Source organism: Parambassis ranga, chromosome 21 (genome assembly GCF_900634625.1).
Source record: "Parambassis ranga chromosome 21, fParRan2.1, whole genome shotgun sequence".
NCBI classification, from domain to species: Eukaryota; Metazoa; Chordata; class Actinopteri; family Ambassidae; genus Parambassis; species Parambassis ranga.
This window is the reverse complement of record NC_041041.1, coordinates 16,520,119-16,538,194: the sequence shown is the minus strand read 5'-3', so window position 1 is coordinate 16,538,194 and position 18,076 is coordinate 16,520,119. Positions and strand designations below refer to the sequence as shown.

General features: G+C 40.2%; 1 protein-coding gene across 1 annotated transcript; it reads left to right on the top strand.

Moving 5' to 3' along the window:
- The first annotated feature begins 18 nt into the window (after positions 1-18).
- Positions 19-16,579, top strand: hibch (3-hydroxyisobutyryl-CoA hydrolase). The gene is made up of 14 exons (XM_028433669.1): positions 19-154; positions 697-739; positions 1,102-1,233; positions 1,587-1,671; positions 1,769-1,849; positions 1,956-2,008; positions 8,193-8,271; positions 11,861-12,006; positions 12,577-12,663; positions 12,774-12,832; positions 13,219-13,300; positions 14,126-14,245; positions 14,332-14,365; positions 14,612-16,579. Exons 1-14 carry the CDS (start codon positions 123-125, stop codon positions 14,725-14,727), a joined length of 1,149 nt encoding a protein of 382 aa, XP_028289470.1. The 5' UTR covers positions 19-122; the 3' UTR covers positions 14,728-16,579.
- Positions 16,580-18,076: the final 1,497 nt, after the last annotated feature.

Here is an 18,076-nt window from a genome sequence, read left to right as displayed (position 1 = left end):
CCAATCAGCGGAAGCTCGCTACCCTTTCCCGGAAGTAAAATCCTAAACTTTAGAGGAGAGAGAAAATCAAGTTGTGGCTAAAAAGTGACGCTACTGACTGCGCGACACAACAGTGTAGAATAATGTCAATAACAGTTTTGACTTCCGCTTACAGGTATGTTGCAAAAGATATTCACCGCTGCATGCCTGTCATTAGTGTGAGAATGAGCTTGGTATTTTAGCTTGTTTTACCGTGTCAGAGACGCTGTCGAAGGGTGAGGTGTAGACCTCATCCACATTTGTCCTTAAACTAAAGGAGAAGCACAGGTGAAATGGTGGTTTGGTGGGTCACAGTGTGCAGCGGAATACAGCTGTTCTCAACGCAGTCAACTACATCTGTGCTGCACCTGTAGTGCCAGGTGAAAAACGTGCTAAGAAAAAGGTCCATTATTGGGACTCTACAAGTCCAGACGCCTTGCTTCAATCTTCTCTACGTATGATGACCTGGATGACTGAGAATCTTCATCAACATTATTGGATAATAGCTAATCTGTTGTAGTATATGAAAGAAGATAAAACATCTCATTTGGAACCTTTCTTTAGACTTTGAACTTTATAGAAAGCAACAAAACAATCAATTCTGAGTCTATAAATCATCATTTTGTTAAAAGCTGTGAATAGTGACACATGCCATCACTCCTTTCCTGTTTCCTCCAGGTTGAGGTCACTGTGCAGACTGCAGCGAATCCAGGGTCACATGGTGAGAAGATGTCACATCCTGTTGTTTAGTTTTAATTCACACATCTTAGACTAATGCATCTTTAATTATTCTGGTGTAACTAAGGCAACATAAACTTTAGACTTCTACCCTCAAGACCAGTCCTTTATGGACATATGTTGTGTACTATTACCTTGATCAAATCTTTCATGTTTGATTCTTGTTGATATATTCTATCTATCTGGTGCTAGTTTTGGTATTAAAAAAATATATAATTTGTGTTGTAACTGAGTCTACTGAAGAGATTTTAATCTTAATAATGCTCTAACAAGCTCTTCTGTTCAGTTTGTGAAAATGTTACAGTAGGTTTAAAGACTCGGCTAATATTTTGTTTTTCAAAACAGATGTCGACTCAGGTGGAAACAGACGTTCTCCTGGAAAAAATGGGCAGAGCTGGTGTCATCACGATGAACAGGCCCAAGGTCCTGAATGCCCTCAACCTAACCATGATCCAAAAAATCTACCTGCAGCTCAAGGTATGGGGGAACTTTTTTTGATGTGAAGCTCAGCTGGGACATTATTTAAAGTAATAGCTATAGTTAGATATTTTTTAAATATATTTTTAATTGGTTTTCAATTGAAATAAAATATCAGTCTCTAACAAGAAATAGCAGAAAGACAAAAGAACAATGCTCTGTTTTAATTGATTTTACCAGTACTGAAATAAAATGTGTTTTTTTTCTTGAAGCAGGTGTGAGTAATTGTTCAGCTATGTGTTTTAATTATTCTTCATATTCTTCATATTTCATGCAACAATTTTGCTTGTTTTTACCCCATAAACCTTTTTGATGATAAATTGAAAATCAAGTTTGTTTTTCTATCATTCTAGAAATGGGAACAGGACAGTGAGACAGACCTTGTGATTATTAAAGGGGCAGGTGGAAAAGCCTTCTGTGCAGGTGGAGACATCAGAGGTAAGCAGTGGTCTCATAGGTTTTTGAGAGGTTTTATGTTCACCGGCATAGTTGTAGTGAAAATGTTCTGCCAATAGTTTTGTTTGTTTCTTAACAGTGATTACAGAAGCAGCAAAGGCTGGAGACTCTCTGGCAGAGGTCTTTTTTCGAGAGGAATACATTCTAAACAACACTATAGGTATGATTGATCATTTTATTTACAGGTTATTATTAATGGCAGAGTTTACATTACACATTTTGAATTTTTACAACTTGTGTTAACACATTTTATTTCTTCTTTCAAGGAGCATACAAGAAGCCATATATTGCCGTCATAGATGGCATAACAATGGGAGGGGTGAGTATGCTTTTTAAAGCTTATGTCACAAGGTTAAGCTATATAATGTGCCTTATAATTAGCATAAAATTTGGCATCAAGTTGTTAGATATGATATAAAATATTGCCAGTAGGTGTCAGTAGAGAGCTTTCTACCATTGTTACTTGATGCCTGTGGCAAGGTGGCTTGTGATTGGATGAAATGTAAAGTGACAAAGCATTGTTGCTGCCACTGGGTGTTCCCTCCAGGTGTTAGATATGGTTGGAATTTGAATTGGTACTTTTGCCCCACTACAAGTCAGATGGAGTGTGATTCAGACAGAGCTTCACAGATGCTCCTTTTAAGGAATGAGTTGACACTGACTGCAGAGCCCTGTAATTTAACAGTTTAACTCTCCGGGTTAGAGCAAATGTCTGGGTTTTGGACCAGTCTCTTCTTTTTCCATCTCCTTTGTTGTGTCCTTGGCTGTGATATTCCTGCTGAGGTGTCACTGATGTGGCTTACAGCTTCCAGTAGTGTGCCTGTTTGTCCTGAAGGCAGAGATGTGCAGAGACCCCACAAGTGTTTTTTTAGGCCACAGTAGTTCACACAATACTGGCCAGCAGTGTCATGCGCTGTAGTACTGCTCCATGTCTGTATGTCTGTATGGAAAGCAGGAAGGCGTACAAATTGTCAGTATTTATTTTGCCGTGTGTGCATCTAATTGCAAAATTCTGATGAAATGATTACGGATCCACATTGAAGGATTAACAACAACAGCGTTTTTACTAACTGCAGTATGCAAAGTGTTTACTCTATTACTGTATTTACTGTTTTTGTTATCATAAAAGCACTTTGTTTTAACAATAGTCCAGAACAATCTACAGCAGACTCCGAGAAGAGATATTCTGCCATCCAGCAGCAGCAACAACATAATAATGTTATGTCATTTCTGATTTTCCTGTGGAAAAACCTTCCTTTAGCTGCTACATGCTGTAGCAATTTCTTGCTGTACATGTGATTAATGGATATTAGGCTGCAAAGAAGTTTGTTTTGATAGAGTATGTGGAGACCAACAGGGAGCTGTAGGAGAGGGACATGGGATTGGAATTGAACTTGTGTTGCTGCAGGGAGGCCATGTTTGTTAATACCAGTCAATATTTAGTATATAGCAATCACACTTAGCTCTTTGCAGCTTACAACAACTTTGTATAAAAGCTTATTAAACTCTAGACTTTACTGTCCATCTATTTCTCCATATTGTACACTTTTGTATGTGCTCGCTGGCTTAGTTGTAGCCAGTAAAGGATTATTTGTTCTACAAATCAGCACACATTTGCATTACTCAGGGGTCCTCTCAGACACTGGAGCTAAAATAAGACCCCTGACAAACATGGCAGTGTTTATTTTCTTTGAGGCAACATGTTGCTGAGTGCAGCATATGGTTTCTGTTCATCATCAAACATATTTGTACTATGTGAATCATCCTCACTGCGTATAACATTAGAAAATATATCTGGGAATAAAGTCATCTAAAGTCTACCTCTTCTATCTGTCCTGTCAGAACAGTGAGGACACGAATGTTGACATGGACCATCCTCAGGGTGATTGCTGTTTAATGTGCATACTGGATGAAAACAGGCCAGTTCTATATATGGAAAAGTCCAAGAGGCAGCAGAGTCCCTGTTCCCAGATCTGCTCTGAGCTCAGGGCAGGACTCCCACATCGAAGGAATATTCTTGCACTAGTGATAACAAACCGCAAGGGAGTAAAGGCATGTCATTAGCAGGTCAAAAACACATACGCAGTCTGATGATCTCTTACATAAGGGATTTCAGGGACATCATTCACTGAAGTTTAAAATCCCTAGAATTAAGGTCTGTGAATTCTTAAGTGTTATTAATCCATGTTCGCTGTGGTTTGTATTGGAGCAGATGTCATGCCTCTCTCAGTTTGCACTTAAGTTTTCAAACATTTACATAGTCAGACAGCAGGCTTCTTCCCGTTCAGGACACACTCTGAATTTAAATCTGTCCATTGCAAAGGAACTGCTGCACACTTGATTGATATTTGTCCGGTTACATGATCGTAATCATTGATTTGATATTTGATCATATCCACATCACCAAAGGCAACAGAGAGCGCCACTCTTTCTTCCCTGTGTTAAAGTTTTGATCTTCCAGAGCCTGTGCAGCACTTGTTTTGAAAGTGAATACTTTGTACAAGAGTGATGCCGAAAGTAAGGCAACTGGTGTGCCTTTTCAAACATGACATGTTCTCCTAACACATCTATCACTTGACCAACTGGAATGCATAATCCTTATATGCATCTGTGCACAGTCAAAAATTAGATTCCTCTGTTAAACCTAATATCTAATTATCTTTTAGATAGAGGAGATGTACTAAATAATTAACTGCTTTACTCCAGGAAGTATTCTAATCAGATTTCCCTCATCTGTTCTGTTAATGTTTGGTTCATGCTAAACAAACCAGATATCTTTATCAGGGCTTTATGGACACCTTTGTACCCTTTGTATGTAATCTATCCTGGACAGGGTTGTAAAAAAAATCACAGACTATTCTCTTGATGATGGTGCGTCATAAATATACTTTATACTTTCTGCACATTTTTGCAAATTGTCATTGTTTACAGCAGGATCTAGAGACATGCTCTTATATGGTGCTTGGTCGTACTACACCAGCACTTAACAAGCTTCCACTACTTTTATGGCGAAAGTCGAGTAATGTGGGATTGAATGGCTCCTCATTCCATTGGGTCCTTTTTATGTCCTCCTCTCTCATTTCAAAAAGTCGGCCTTTCCAGGTTATTTTCAGTTTATTTCTGGAGTATCAGGAAAATATGTTTTACAGGACATGGTTATCTTGTATTTCAAGGGCACTCCAGTCCACATGACTCATTCAGTATCTAATAATAGACCCAACAAGAGGAACACGGAATGTTTTGTCAAAATGCAAATTGTGAAATCATAAAGAGAACCTGATTTTAGAGGAACATTTGAAAATTAATATTTGAATACATACGTTCTTATTTTCCAGGGTAATTTTGACTAGACATTTACCACGGCAGGCTAAGCGTAGGGGTTTATAAATCCTAAACCTGTGTCTGCACTGGAGGCAGCTGGCAACTCTGGTGCTCTGCTTTTGCCAGCGCAGGGAGAGTTCACACTCAGTAGTGAGCTGTAGGTCATCCAACTTTTGGAAGACGGCCTGTAATTCTTAATCAGACCTGTTTGCTATATTCAGCACTGTAGACCATCAGATTTTCTACTGTGAGGTTCAGTGTGAAGAACATTGTTATCAGAGAGTGAACTCATGACTAATGAGAAATGTTGTTGCCATTTGGATGTGTCATATATCAAACAACTACTACTGAGCACACACAGATTAAGTAGTGATGACTTTTCTAAAGACAATTACTAGAAACTTCCTGGGAATGGATGGAAGCACTGCTAAGGGAACGTTTTCCATTGAAGAGACACTGAATGAAGTAAATGTACTGCATCTAAACAATTTAAAATTTAAGACAATTAAAGACCACAAAGGGCTCTTTCTTGGCCCTCCTTTCTTCTCCCTCTATGTATACTTGCATGGCTTCTCCTATCACTGCAATCACTGCAAAGAAACAGCTTTGCTCAACATGGACAAAACTGGATAAGAGCTGGCCCTAGTTTACATCCAGATAGTTGTCATCTCCTGTCTTGTTAACTGTATTGCCCTCCTTATTGTAGCTTCAGCATCTATCCATAAGACCTCTGTAGCAGTTGAACTTCAAATCACCTCAACTCCATTAGTTACACTGGATACCTGTTGCAGCTGGATTCTGTTAATAAACCTATTTCTACAGGACTGTGAGTCATTTAGGTGTCCCGTCACAGGACCCTGTCATCATGTTTGTCAGAGGTTGCTGTTGAAGCTATTGATAGATGTTAGAGACATGTAACTGAGTGCAAGTACCCAGAGATGTTCACAAGTCATTTTTCCAAGTCAAGTCACAAGTCTTTGTTTGTGTGACTTAAGTGTGACACGTGTCCGGATCCCCATCTCTGAAAGTACCCCTACTTGTAATGTTGTGTAAAATGTGTCATTGCACAATGGAAGGAATTCTTTGCTAAATATCCCAGCATTAGAGATCGGCTAAGTAGACATCAGTGAAGGAGTGAGTGATTTCAGACACAGCAGCTGTGAGGAAAGAAATGTTAGTGTCCCAGGTACAGACTTTTTTTTTTCCTTTAAAATAAGGTTGGTGTCCCTCGTCTGTATTTTTAAATCCTGAGTTGTGCAGCCCAGGACTTAAAAGGAGCAACTTCTCATGGCAGAGGTCTGTTTAGTCTCCTGTGATCAGATATTTTTAATCCTCTGTGGTCATTTGTCATACCGCCGTAGGGCAAACCCAGCAGTGCTGCACTCTGCCTTGTCTCTTTTGCTGTACACTTAGAGCAAGGTGAAGACTGCCTGTTTGTTGTAATCAGACAGTCTCCAACTGAGTGATTCATTCCACTGGAAATGGCATCCTTTGTACAGAGCAAATAGATTTATTGATCTCTTTTTGGCAGATAAATGCAAGTTGGTGTCCAAAAGTTGGTCTGTGTGTACTGTAAATCCATATGTTTAAGTATTTTTACCCTGCCTACACTTGTTGTGAACCCACAGCCAGCACATCCTATGATATAATACACACTGTATTATATAAAAGGATGTGTTGCCTGTACTGGCCACTTAGGGCCAGCAAAAACATGCTTGAATTTTTTCCCAGGTTAAAGAGATGTGCCTGTGGTGAAAAGATTGACTTCAGATGAAGTTAGCTTTTTTTGTGTTTTTGTTTTCAAATTACATGTGCATGCATTTCGCATTACATAAACTAATGTTTTCTTGAGCTGTTTGCACATAACACCTATCAGTGTGTACATGCCTGTAGGCATATCTCTGTAGTGTACATCGATTGTGTTGTTTGGGCCAAATGTTGATGCTAGATAAAAATGCTAGAGATATTTGGAAATGTTGCCCCATAGAAAGTTTAGACCTGCCGATCTTTTCCTAAAGCCAGCCATGTAGTTTAAATACCTTGGCCTGTCCTCAAGTTAAAAGGAAAACAAACATGTTTGAGGACAAACATTAAGTCCCAAAAAAAAATTAAAAGAAAGCAACCGTCTTATTAACCTTTATACTCTGCAAAAGTTTTATAGTTGTAAAACGTCACCATAGCACAGAAAAGCTAAGCTTAAAGTGCATATTAAAGACATTACCATAGGTTGGTAGCACACTAAGAAGGATAAAAAGGTCTGTACAAGCAGATATATGTGACTTGACGATGCCAGCTTGACACAAACCAGAAAAATTAATTCATTAAGAGAAATAATTCACTGGTATGATAGTGTGGACTCCAGTTCACATGGATGTGAACTCTCAGGGGTTTTCCATGATGACCATCCACTATCATTATTCACTACCTGTCACTGACATATTGGATTTTTTGTCTGACCTGACCAGTGAACGACCCTGATCTGGTACAGATAGGGGTCCTCAACATTTTTTCCTGAGGGTGAAAGGTTGTTTAATTAAATAGAAGTCTTCCATATTACTGAAGGTCAGTGGAGCAGTGTAATAACTTTGGGCTGTTGAGTCAAACACTCAATTATGTAACTTAAGTTACCTCCTTTTTCATATTAAGTTACCTCCTTTTTCATATTCTTTTTGTGATACTATTTAATTTCTTTCAAAAAAAGCAACAATTCTGTCTCTTCTATCTCCCACTAAATGTGTTTTCATCATAGGAAGTTGTTAAGTGTGTTGTGTTTTTGGTTGTATGCATATACATTGCTTTGAGTGTGTCTAAGTGGATGTGGTTTCCATGGAAACCTCTAATCCGGCATGCATGCAGCATCCTTACTGTGCTTGAAATGTCCTATGGCCAACACTGCTCATTATCCTTCACCTCTCTTTCACCTGGGAGTCACACACACACACACACACACACACACGCAAAACACACACACACACACACACACACACTCACACACACAGAGAGAGGAGGGGGTTGACCTGGTTTACTTTGTTTAGCCTGTTTATTTCTCATCTCTAACTTGAGCTATCTGTAGAGGTGACAGTTATTAATGTCTTTTGCAGGACAATGCTTCCACCTCTGTGTATTATCTTTACCCAGTTCAGGCTTCTGATTGATTTTCTCTTGCTCTCCTCGACCTGCAGGGTGTAGGTGTGTCAGTTCATGGGCGGTTTCGAGTGGCCACAGAGAAGACGATGTTTGCCATGCCAGAGACCGCCATTGGTAAGTTTGTCCAGCAACACCGGCTCCAGTCTTCCTTGAGGGACAGAGGGAGGGTTGGCCCACATCAGTGAGAACAGATATTTGGATAATTAATAATGTAGGAGCAATGATTTCATTCGCAGAACCAGCTGTGCCCGGCTCGAATGCACTCACAGACACCATCTCTGTCTGCATGCGATACTAAGAAATACAATGCATCAGCAGTGGTCAGCATATCCCATGATGTATTTAAAATGACTGCTACACAACACTGGAGTCCAGCTGTTCAGCTATCATCAGTAACTGGCACTGAGATCACACTTGAGGGAGGCATTCCTCTGTACTTGTGTGATGTCCTTGTCATGTGCACCTTGGTGCAATAAAATGGGAACTTTCTAAGTAATGGAGTTGTTAATATCTGTCAATATTCTTCTACGTATTATAATAATGGTGTAAATCATATGTAGTGATAAGTAGTGAGTATGTAGTTGATAATGCGGTATTATTGTGACTACAGTGCACACAGACACGTCATGGTGACTAAGTGCTGGGTCTCGTTGTGTTATAGTGTTCTAACAGACATTATCCTTTTGATCCTCCAGTAAGATGAGAAAAAATATTACACCACCATCCAGAGGGGAGACATTCCAGATGTGTAGAATTTCCAAAAATACCACATATACCACTCATCTCACCAGCTCAAAAGTTCTCTCTTCTCTATAATATTAAAATTGCAACTCTAACAATGCTACAGAAATAACAATATATTTGTATCTCAAGTATTAGTGGCATCTGGTTTAATCACGAAGAACTTATCTTTGTTTTTGTTGTTGTCTGAGCCAGTTCCTCTCGTGTTAATGGTCCATTACTAAGGCACTAAGCTATAGCTAATTGACTCTTGTAGACAGATGGCCTTCTCCTTAGGCACTGAGGAGATTAGTAACAAATCTCTCTCGCAAATTACAACTGACATTATGGCATAAACTAGCCTGTTATCACTTAAACTGCATGGCCACTCACAGTTGTATTGCAATATTTAACCATATCTAAGAATATACTAAGAATTATATAACCCGTATTTGAAGAAAGTTGGAATTGCAACAAAAACAATTCTGAAGAAGAAAGCCTGAGTTCATTTAAGATGCACTGAGATCTACTGGATCAGAGTACTGTGGTCTGACCAATCAAAATCTGAAATTCTCCCTCTTACAAGCTAAAGAGGAGAGGGACCATCTGGCTTGTTATCAGCACACTGTTCAGAAGTGAGTATCTGTATGGTGTAGGGAGCATCAGTGCACATGAATAACCTGCAACTGGGATTATCTAAATGTTTTAGAGCAATACAAGATGCCATCCCGACTACCTGTTTTTCAGAGAAGGCCTTGCTCATTTCAGCAAACCACAACAAAATATTTTTTAGTCCTTTTTAGTCCTTTTGACAGTTTTCAAGGACACTCAAGTCATCCTTCATTCGACGCATTCTGCACACTGGACTTTTACCATAGCACAAATCTTGTGCTGCTGTGTAGTGGTGCGTGTGCTTGATTCGAATCAGGCTCGAATGTCTGCAGCATAGCAGGGATGAAGATTATTGTGTCAACAGACAGGAAATGAGCAGAAAAAAAGATGGCTTTGAGCTTCTTGTTGTGGTCCGATACTTGTGTGGGATTTTCCTTAATGCAAGGCCACAATGAAGAGTGGGAGGAAATTACAGTAATTCAATTCCACAGAGTGAGAATTGGATGCATGCGTTTCTGTTAGCCTGTGCACTAACTGCTCAATCTTCAGTCCATGCTTTTGTTTTTACTTACTCTATACACATATATTAATTTGTAGTTACGTAATTGCTGGTGAGCATATAAAATGCGTTTCCTTTTTTTAACTCTCTTTGATGGAGCAGGAAATATTGGCTGGATATTGTTTTAGTAAAGGCTCTTAACATGCAGGTCAATGAAACTTCATAAGCAGTACATCAGCTCTGCAGTGAAAAACATGGAGCTCACACAGCACTACTGAAGAGCTCGTTTAACTCTTTCACAGGAGCACAGCTGCCTCACAGACCCCACCTACTTGTCTTAGCCCTGATCCTGGGGTCTAATCCTCTCAAGAGCCACTTATGTGCTGGTTTACTGTTACTACTGTCACACTGCCTGGGCTTTTATTTAAAAGTAGTCTGAGATACAATCATGTTGCAGTTCAGCATAGATGTGACCTGGATGTGCAGTTAGTCCAGAATATGATCTCACAGGCCTGATTGCAGAGGAAGTCATCTGTGCATGTGTGATGCATGCAGGTGTGCCCTAATTACTGTGAACAGCCATTATTCTTAGAGTCATCACAATATCCTCCACATTTATATATGTGCTGTGTTAAATATAACTGTTCTCACCATATGATGTCTGTTTAAACAGAATAAAATCACTGCACTCCAGTGTGATTATAATTGCAAACTACTACAGGAACAGCTACTGATGCTCCTGCCTGTCATGATTTATTCACCACCAGCACAGTTCTATTGCTTAAACGTCAGAATAAGATATGGCACCAAGTTTAGATTTTACCACCTGAGCAGTGATCCAGTACACAACAGTGAAAAAACTGTATTTCCTGTGGTGTAAAAGACAAAACAAAAAAAAAAAACACAGACAAACTAAAATACAGCATGTTCGGTTTTATTCCTCTGTGCCTGTTTCTGTCCATTAAAAACACATCTCTGCATGACATGTTCATTCATCACCATGAACACAAAAAGTCGTTTTGATGTAATCCCACATGAGATAGGACACCAGTTCTCAAATAATCTGCAAGAGAAGATAGACCTCAATAATTCTCTTCATTGTGAATAATATTCATGAAAATGACAGTGATGCTGTTTAATTAGTAATAAATTATTCACCCACAAAAGCATATATTTACAGTCTATAGCAGGAAACTATAGATACATTCAGAATGATTGCTCACTTCATACCTGTATAACTACACTGTTATGCAGCTGTCACGCACAAAAACACCTGCCCCCCGTGTTAACATTAACCCCTTGTGTGGTGGGATTAACAGATTTAACCCAGCCCTACCAGCATTCCAAACAACAGCCATAATCTGCCACATTTATGATATTACAATTTCAGCCGTGAATCAGGTCAGCTCATCTAATCCCTCCTCACCTCCCCGTCGCTTTCCCCCTCTCATCACATGGCACACTACAGAAACTGTCAGAAAGCTAAGCGTAACCAATGAAATTTCATTTCCTGTCCAAAATATTGAAATCAGTGTTGAGAACAGAGAATGAACAGTGTGCAGATTAAAGCTGTGGATTGTGATGGAATTAATAATTACGCTAAGCGGCAAGTATAGCTTTTTGTGATGTCCTCGCTGTCCTAGCAGTTATTTGCTTTGTTAATGGTTGTACCTAATCACACCATTTGTGTGGAGGACTGAAATTACTGTCTTTCATAGACAAATGATTTAGCAATAATTCAAGAAAGTAACCTACAGTGTGATTTAAAAAAAATGCCAATAATTCTGGACTTCTTTTGAATATTTAAAAAAAAAATGGTAACTTGATTTGTTTTAAAAATGTACCCGCCTGCTTTGTGTTTTATTTTGACAGGTCTTTTCCCTGATGTTGGAGGTGGCTATTTTCTACCAAGGCTGCAGGGGAAGTTGGGATTGTTTCTCGGTTTGACTGGCTTCCGACTCAAAGGACGTGACGTGCACAGAGCTGGAGTTGCCACGCACTTTGTAGAGTCTAAGAAGGTATAATAACACAATAATAAACTGAAGGTGCTCATAAAACAAGCTTTCAGTTTCAGTCCACGCACAGTTAACATTCAGGTGACTTTGGTACTGCAGGGACGAACGCAGTGCAGGAGCAAGGTTAAAGCTTCACTGAAGCCAGATGCTGAGTCACTGGGTGCCTCACCAGGCCAACATACACAGTCATGTCCAAAGGCCGCTTGTGTTTGTTTTGCAGTTGGCGTGAAATCAGAACAGTGGGTGCCAGAGTTTGTTTAAGGCTGTAACCTTGGTTTTTTATAGGACAGATGTACAGTTGGTTGGACAATCATTTTACAGCTTTGACCGAGAACAAGAGTGGAAAACACACATCACCACATTAGACTTTATCTACAATTGTGTCAGAAGTGACGATCTTTATCTTTGCCACAGGCGTGTTTTCTCTTAGCAATACAGTGTAACTATAAAATCTGAAGACACATTTACAGGAAGGGATTCTTCTTTAGAGTATTTATTTTGTGACAGGAAAACCTCTACCTTTTATACGAACAAAAGAGAAACACAGTGAACTCAGATGTGTTTGGTCTGTAGATCCCAGACCTGGAGAAGGAGCTGGTGAACTTGAAGTCTCCCTCTGCTGAAGATGTCTCCAGAGTCCTGGACTCCTACCAGAACCAGGTTAGAAGCCAAAGTTACCATCGTACACGCAAAGACATCAAGCCTAGCAACTCTTTTTGACGATGTACTGCCATCTTGGCTCATTGAGTGCCTGTCCTCTTTCCCCACAGAGCAGTCTGGACTCTGAAAAGCCTTTTGTTTTGGAAAAGCACATTTCTGATATTAACAGGTAGGCGTTGCATCTGTGTATTCCCACACACAATATAAATGGTAAACAGCTTTTACTTAAGCTGATTACTAGAAGCATAAGACTGGACATTCTATATTTTTGTTCCTGAAAATAAAAGCTAGAAAAATGAGTGCCCCCCTCGCTGTCTGGGGAAGTCTGTGCTAACAGACGCCTGCTCTGTTTGCTAAATGCAAACAGAAGCACAGCAGAGGGTGCATTTGTTAGGGATTTGGTGCTTTTAAAAACACTTAGGGATTACCATATATCAGCTTTTGGATACACATTTTAGGAGAACTTCATTATCTGAGTTTTGTTGACTTCTGATCAGCATATATTAAGTTGAAATATCAGAGCTGTGCTACCTGTTTCCTCTCTTCTCCCATCAGACTGTTCAGCTCCAGCAGTGTGGAGGGAATCATGCAGAACCTGAAGGCAGATGGCTCAGAGTTTGCTAAGAAACAAGCTGAGGTTTGTCCTTGGTCTGCAGCTGAATCAAATTCACTGACAGTATTCTTTTATCCTGCAGAATGCAGTCTGTTTCTACCATAAGCCATACCGAACATCCTACATATTGTCATTATAGAAACTGCATTAACTTTTACTCCACTGTCAGATAAACCTTACTCAGTGCTGGAATAAAGCCAGGCTGTCATTCGGCTCTAGGTGTACATGCTAGTGATAACTAGTTACCTCAGTCAAGTTCTTAATCAGGTTTGTGCCTTGCTGGCTTGTCCAGAATTCCTCCTGTGGGATTTCAGAGCTCAAAACACAGTGACTTCATTCACCAAATATGTCTTAATGGTTCTGAGAAGGGCTCTTTAAGAATGTGACTCCTGTCTCGTCTCATCTCATATGTGCAGCCTGGTATGACTTATATATGTATGTATGACCCAGATCATTGTGCTGCCCCTCCCTCCCTCCCTCACCCACCACACCCCTCTCCCTAATCTTACTCTCAAAGTCAGCTTGTCAGCTGATGTGTGCGCCCCCACTCACTGCTAATTACAATGTGCAGCTTTTACAGCAAACATGTAATCATTTCCAGAAGCCATGAAAATCTGAATGAGAGCTAATCGGGGTCAGCATTAAAATATTTATGAAAGCCCATTTGCACAGTTACTACACAGCAGTGGCTAACGATCCTAGTGCAGACATCAGAAATGTCCTTATTGGCCCATTGCTCTGCTTGTTTTGACCTTGATTGTGACTTTTCTGGAATGTGTAGCACAATCTGTCAGCAGCATCTTTTGGTTTGGTCTTTTTATTAGATGCTTTTATTGCTTTCACTCCCAGACACTGTCCAAAATGTCTCCCACATCTCTGAAGATCACCTACAAGCAGCTGCAGGCAGGCGCAGATCTGAGCCTGTCGGATGTGCTGGTGATGGAATATCGACTGAGCCAGGCCTGCATGGTAAGAACCACCAGGTTTACTTTTTTTGTCTTAAAGTAAAATCTCAGTGTTGTTAATCTAATGGGATTATTTGTGTTGTATTGCAGAGAGGCTTTGATTTCTTTGAGGGTGTACGAGCTGGTAAGTTGCTGCAGTACAACAACAGTGGAGTGTGGTAAATATTAGTTACGTAGCTCATTTTTTAATGGATTCCTCATGGAGCTAAGAGTGAAAGCACAAAGTGATAAAACTGTACTATCTCTATACATCTCTAAATCACTGGTTGGTGAACAGAAATAGGTCATGGTTATTGTCTCTCTTCACTGCTTTGACATCTTCACATTTTCCCTGCCTATCAGTCACTGCCATGGTTTTCTGTATCTTTAGTACTGGTGGACAGAGACCAGAATCCTAAATGGAACCCATCCACACTAGAGGAGGTGTCTGACCAGATCGTGGACCAGTGTTTCTCCTCGCTGGGACAGAAGGACCTGACCTTCTGATGTCCTGTCAGCTAGCAGCTGCTACACACCACTTAGCCTTCTCTAAACAGCTGCTTCCTGTCCACACATCTTTTATGGTCAGTTGCTTTAGAGGTCTGCACTGCTGTGGATGGAAGACAGTCTGTTATTTTACTACACATACATACATAGGTCATATTCTGGACTGTTGCCGTTTGTGGCATTTTACTGACTGTTCCTCTGCAGCAAAGGAAAAGTAGGTCTGATTCATCTTCCCAGCCAGAAATCAATAACGGTAGCAGAAGAGGTACCTAACAGCCTCACAGGTAGAAATGTGTGGTGTGAGCTTGGACTACAGTGGCGGTGCAGATTTGTGTACATACTGTAGTTTGTACAGTACGATCTCTGTTGTGCTGCAGACTCAAGGAGCCACTCAGCATTGTTACATTAACAGGAGGACATGAAGGGGGAAAATGATCTCACCACTGAGTGCTTCATTACATTTCCTGTGGGTGTTTGTTGATGTGACACAGATCAGTATCATCTGGATTTCTGCATTACAGATAATGTGTTAAAAATGTGTGTTCCTCTTTTTCCATTGTTTGGTGTATCAGTGCTGTCTGTTAGATTGTTTTAGATGCAACATGGAACACTCCCTGGCAGAGTGTAGATTAATATATGTTCTGAATACATACCACGTGCATGATTGGCTAACTGAGTTTTCTTGAAAAAAAATCTGCCTTCAGTTGTCTGTAATGTGTGCTTTCCTGCTGTATTTGTTTTCTAATGGAGATGGTACCATTTGTTTAGAGGACACCAAATCACTACACTAAACATTAGGTCTGCATTACTGCATTATTTATGAGACAACCAGAGTCAGCTGAGGGTAGTCAGTGCTGGAACAGATGGCAATAAAGAGAGCTGGTAACAGTGTATATAATGTCATATGTTCTTGGTAACTGCATGGTAATATATTGTGTTTGAAAGGACTGGTTGTGGAGAGCAATAACATTTAAAGATTGATAGTGTTACAAGAGAGTGCCTTTTTTATCAGCACGAAAGCACTTTACTGCTGCTAAAGTCCAGAAAGTACCTCTGTTCTACATACAGAAGTGCTGGGAAGTCCACGCTGGTGTCAGTAAATGGTAGTGCCCTCAGTTGTATGAACTCAGTTGAGATGGCTTTACCCGGTTTCTGTTTTAATCTGCTCTCCAGTCATACAGTCTCTTTTCTGAAGTAGGTTTAAAGGCTTTGCCACAGCACCACAATGCAGTCACAGGCTCATTCAGCCTTGCTGAAGCAAGCAGGATGACCTCCACATACTGCCGACAATACCCTGCCATAAACACTGAGAACAGTCTGTTTCCCTCAGCGTCACAGATGAATCCACGTGGTTTATGGCCACCATTTGCTCTTCAAACAAACGCCGACCAGCATTCATCTCTAAATCCCTTTGTTTGTTTTTCATGCGGCTCAACTTGTGACCTAGATCGTATACTGTATATCAGTGGATCCTGTTTGACAGGTAGTTTAAACAAACACCGTAGAGTCGGTGTGTACCACTACTGCATTATGTGCTCATGTCTGATGGATGCAGAGGAGGTTGTGAAGAAACGTTTCAGAAATGGAAGGCAAAAATTAGATTTATTGGCATCAGTTTTACACACACTGCATGTACACTTTCCCAGTTAAATGAGTATTTACCATAGGAATATGCAGAGTCACTCATTTTAAGTTAATTTGTGATGGATCCCCACAGAGCGGGTCCCTGGAGGGTCTCGGACAAACTCTGGAAACAGAGCAGCAGGTGGGATCTGTCATCATGTTCTACTGCTTCATCTCTGCTCCCATTTAGCTGTGTTACTGGTGCATGATAAACATTGTGGGTATTGGAGTCAAGACGCTGTGATCATTTGTACCAATGGCATCACACTATAGGCAGTGCTTTACTGGATCAGCACATGTGGTTTCAGGCCACAGTTTTGATGCTGGACAAATACAGGAATAATTACTACTTTTCTAAAAAAAAAAAATGGTCTGATTTGCCAAAACTTGTGTAGCCCAGGGCAGCTTCAGATTAGTCAAAACAGAAGACTCAACTGCTGGCTCCAGCTTCTTCATTACTTCTACTTTTGGTTAAACAAATCAGGGATTCATTTTGCAATCCAACCTTCTTGTGATGACTAGTCTTATTAACCTAATGGCCAATACAGTGTCTGTTTACACACCAGCTAGTATCACTTAATTTAAAATGGGTGACCTTTTAAAGTGCAAATCACATTTTCAAAAAGGAAGCATCAACTGGAAGAAACATGTGTTTGAATGAAGACAGCAGTTCAACTCTGTGGTCTCTTCCGGCCGTCTAACAATGCACTGCTTTTTTTTTAGATGACCACAAACATCTGAGATTTGAAGTTTATTTGTAAACACAGATGAAACCACAGTTTGTAAGAATGTCATATTTCAAAGCAACAGTTGACATCAACATTGTGGCAGCATTTTCGATGTACAGCCTATAAACAGATTGCCATCACCTGGTTTGGATGCAGTACTCTTGACACCTAATTCAACATGTAAGACAAAAAGCACCTGCCTCCAGCATGTGGAACATAAGGAAGATGTTAAACTGCATAAACTGGCCAAACGCTTATCTTCAGATTTCCATCAGTTATTGTTTAGATTCACAGAAGACATTTTTCTGCACAAGATTAGCCTCTGAGGCAAAAACAAATGGTATCCGATTAGGAAGTATGGCGTGAAGAGAACAGCGTGGACTCTAATCTTTAGTTTGTTGACATGTTTTAGAAGAGATTAATCTGCCCACACAGTTTAGAGTGGAGGGTTTGGACATGTGTTTCTACAATGGTGCTCAGTCCTACAGTGGCCAGCACTGACACAGCATCTGTATTGGCCAGCCAGTGCAATTTAACTTCCATGTGTTTTATTGGTACTAGCCAGTTTATTAATGTCAATACAGAAACAAGACTACAAGGAAGAGACTTGTGAGAAGGCAAGTGGTGACAATACCCTGCCACTTACTTTTATGGCTTTTAGCTGTTTAAAGTGTGGCAGTTAGTGTCCTCTGCAGTTTAGCTACCTGTGAGACTTAGACTTTTGGTTGATTTGACACATTTCTAAGGCCCTGGCCTGTACCTACACTGCAACACAGCTTCACTGACCCAAAGACCAGACTTATATAATGCCACCTTCATATTACCTTCAAGTGACTTAACTGGGCTCATAGTAACATTCATTGTGGACGGCTGTGATTCCAAATACATCTGCCTTGTCCCCTGGCTTGTATCAGTGCCCTCTGTTATAGAGCAGCACAAAGCTATGTGAAGATATTGTCATATATATACTGGGTTAAAATGTTGCAAGTTCTGAGGTT

What these genes read in the sequence shown, in the direction of transcription:
- hibch (XM_028433669.1), top strand. Translation starts at nt 123, where the DNA reads ATGTCAATAACAGTTTTGACTTCCGCTTACAG. An exon ending in CATTCTAAACAACACTATAG is followed by an intron (nt 1,850 to 1,955) that starts GTATGATTGATC and finishes TCTTCTTTCAAG; the next exon opens with GAGCATACAAGAAGCCATAT. An exon ending in CATGCCAGAGACCGCCATTG is followed by an intron (nt 8,272 to 11,860) that starts GTAAGTTTGTCC and finishes TTATTTTGACAG; the next exon opens with GTCTTTTCCCTGATGTTGGA.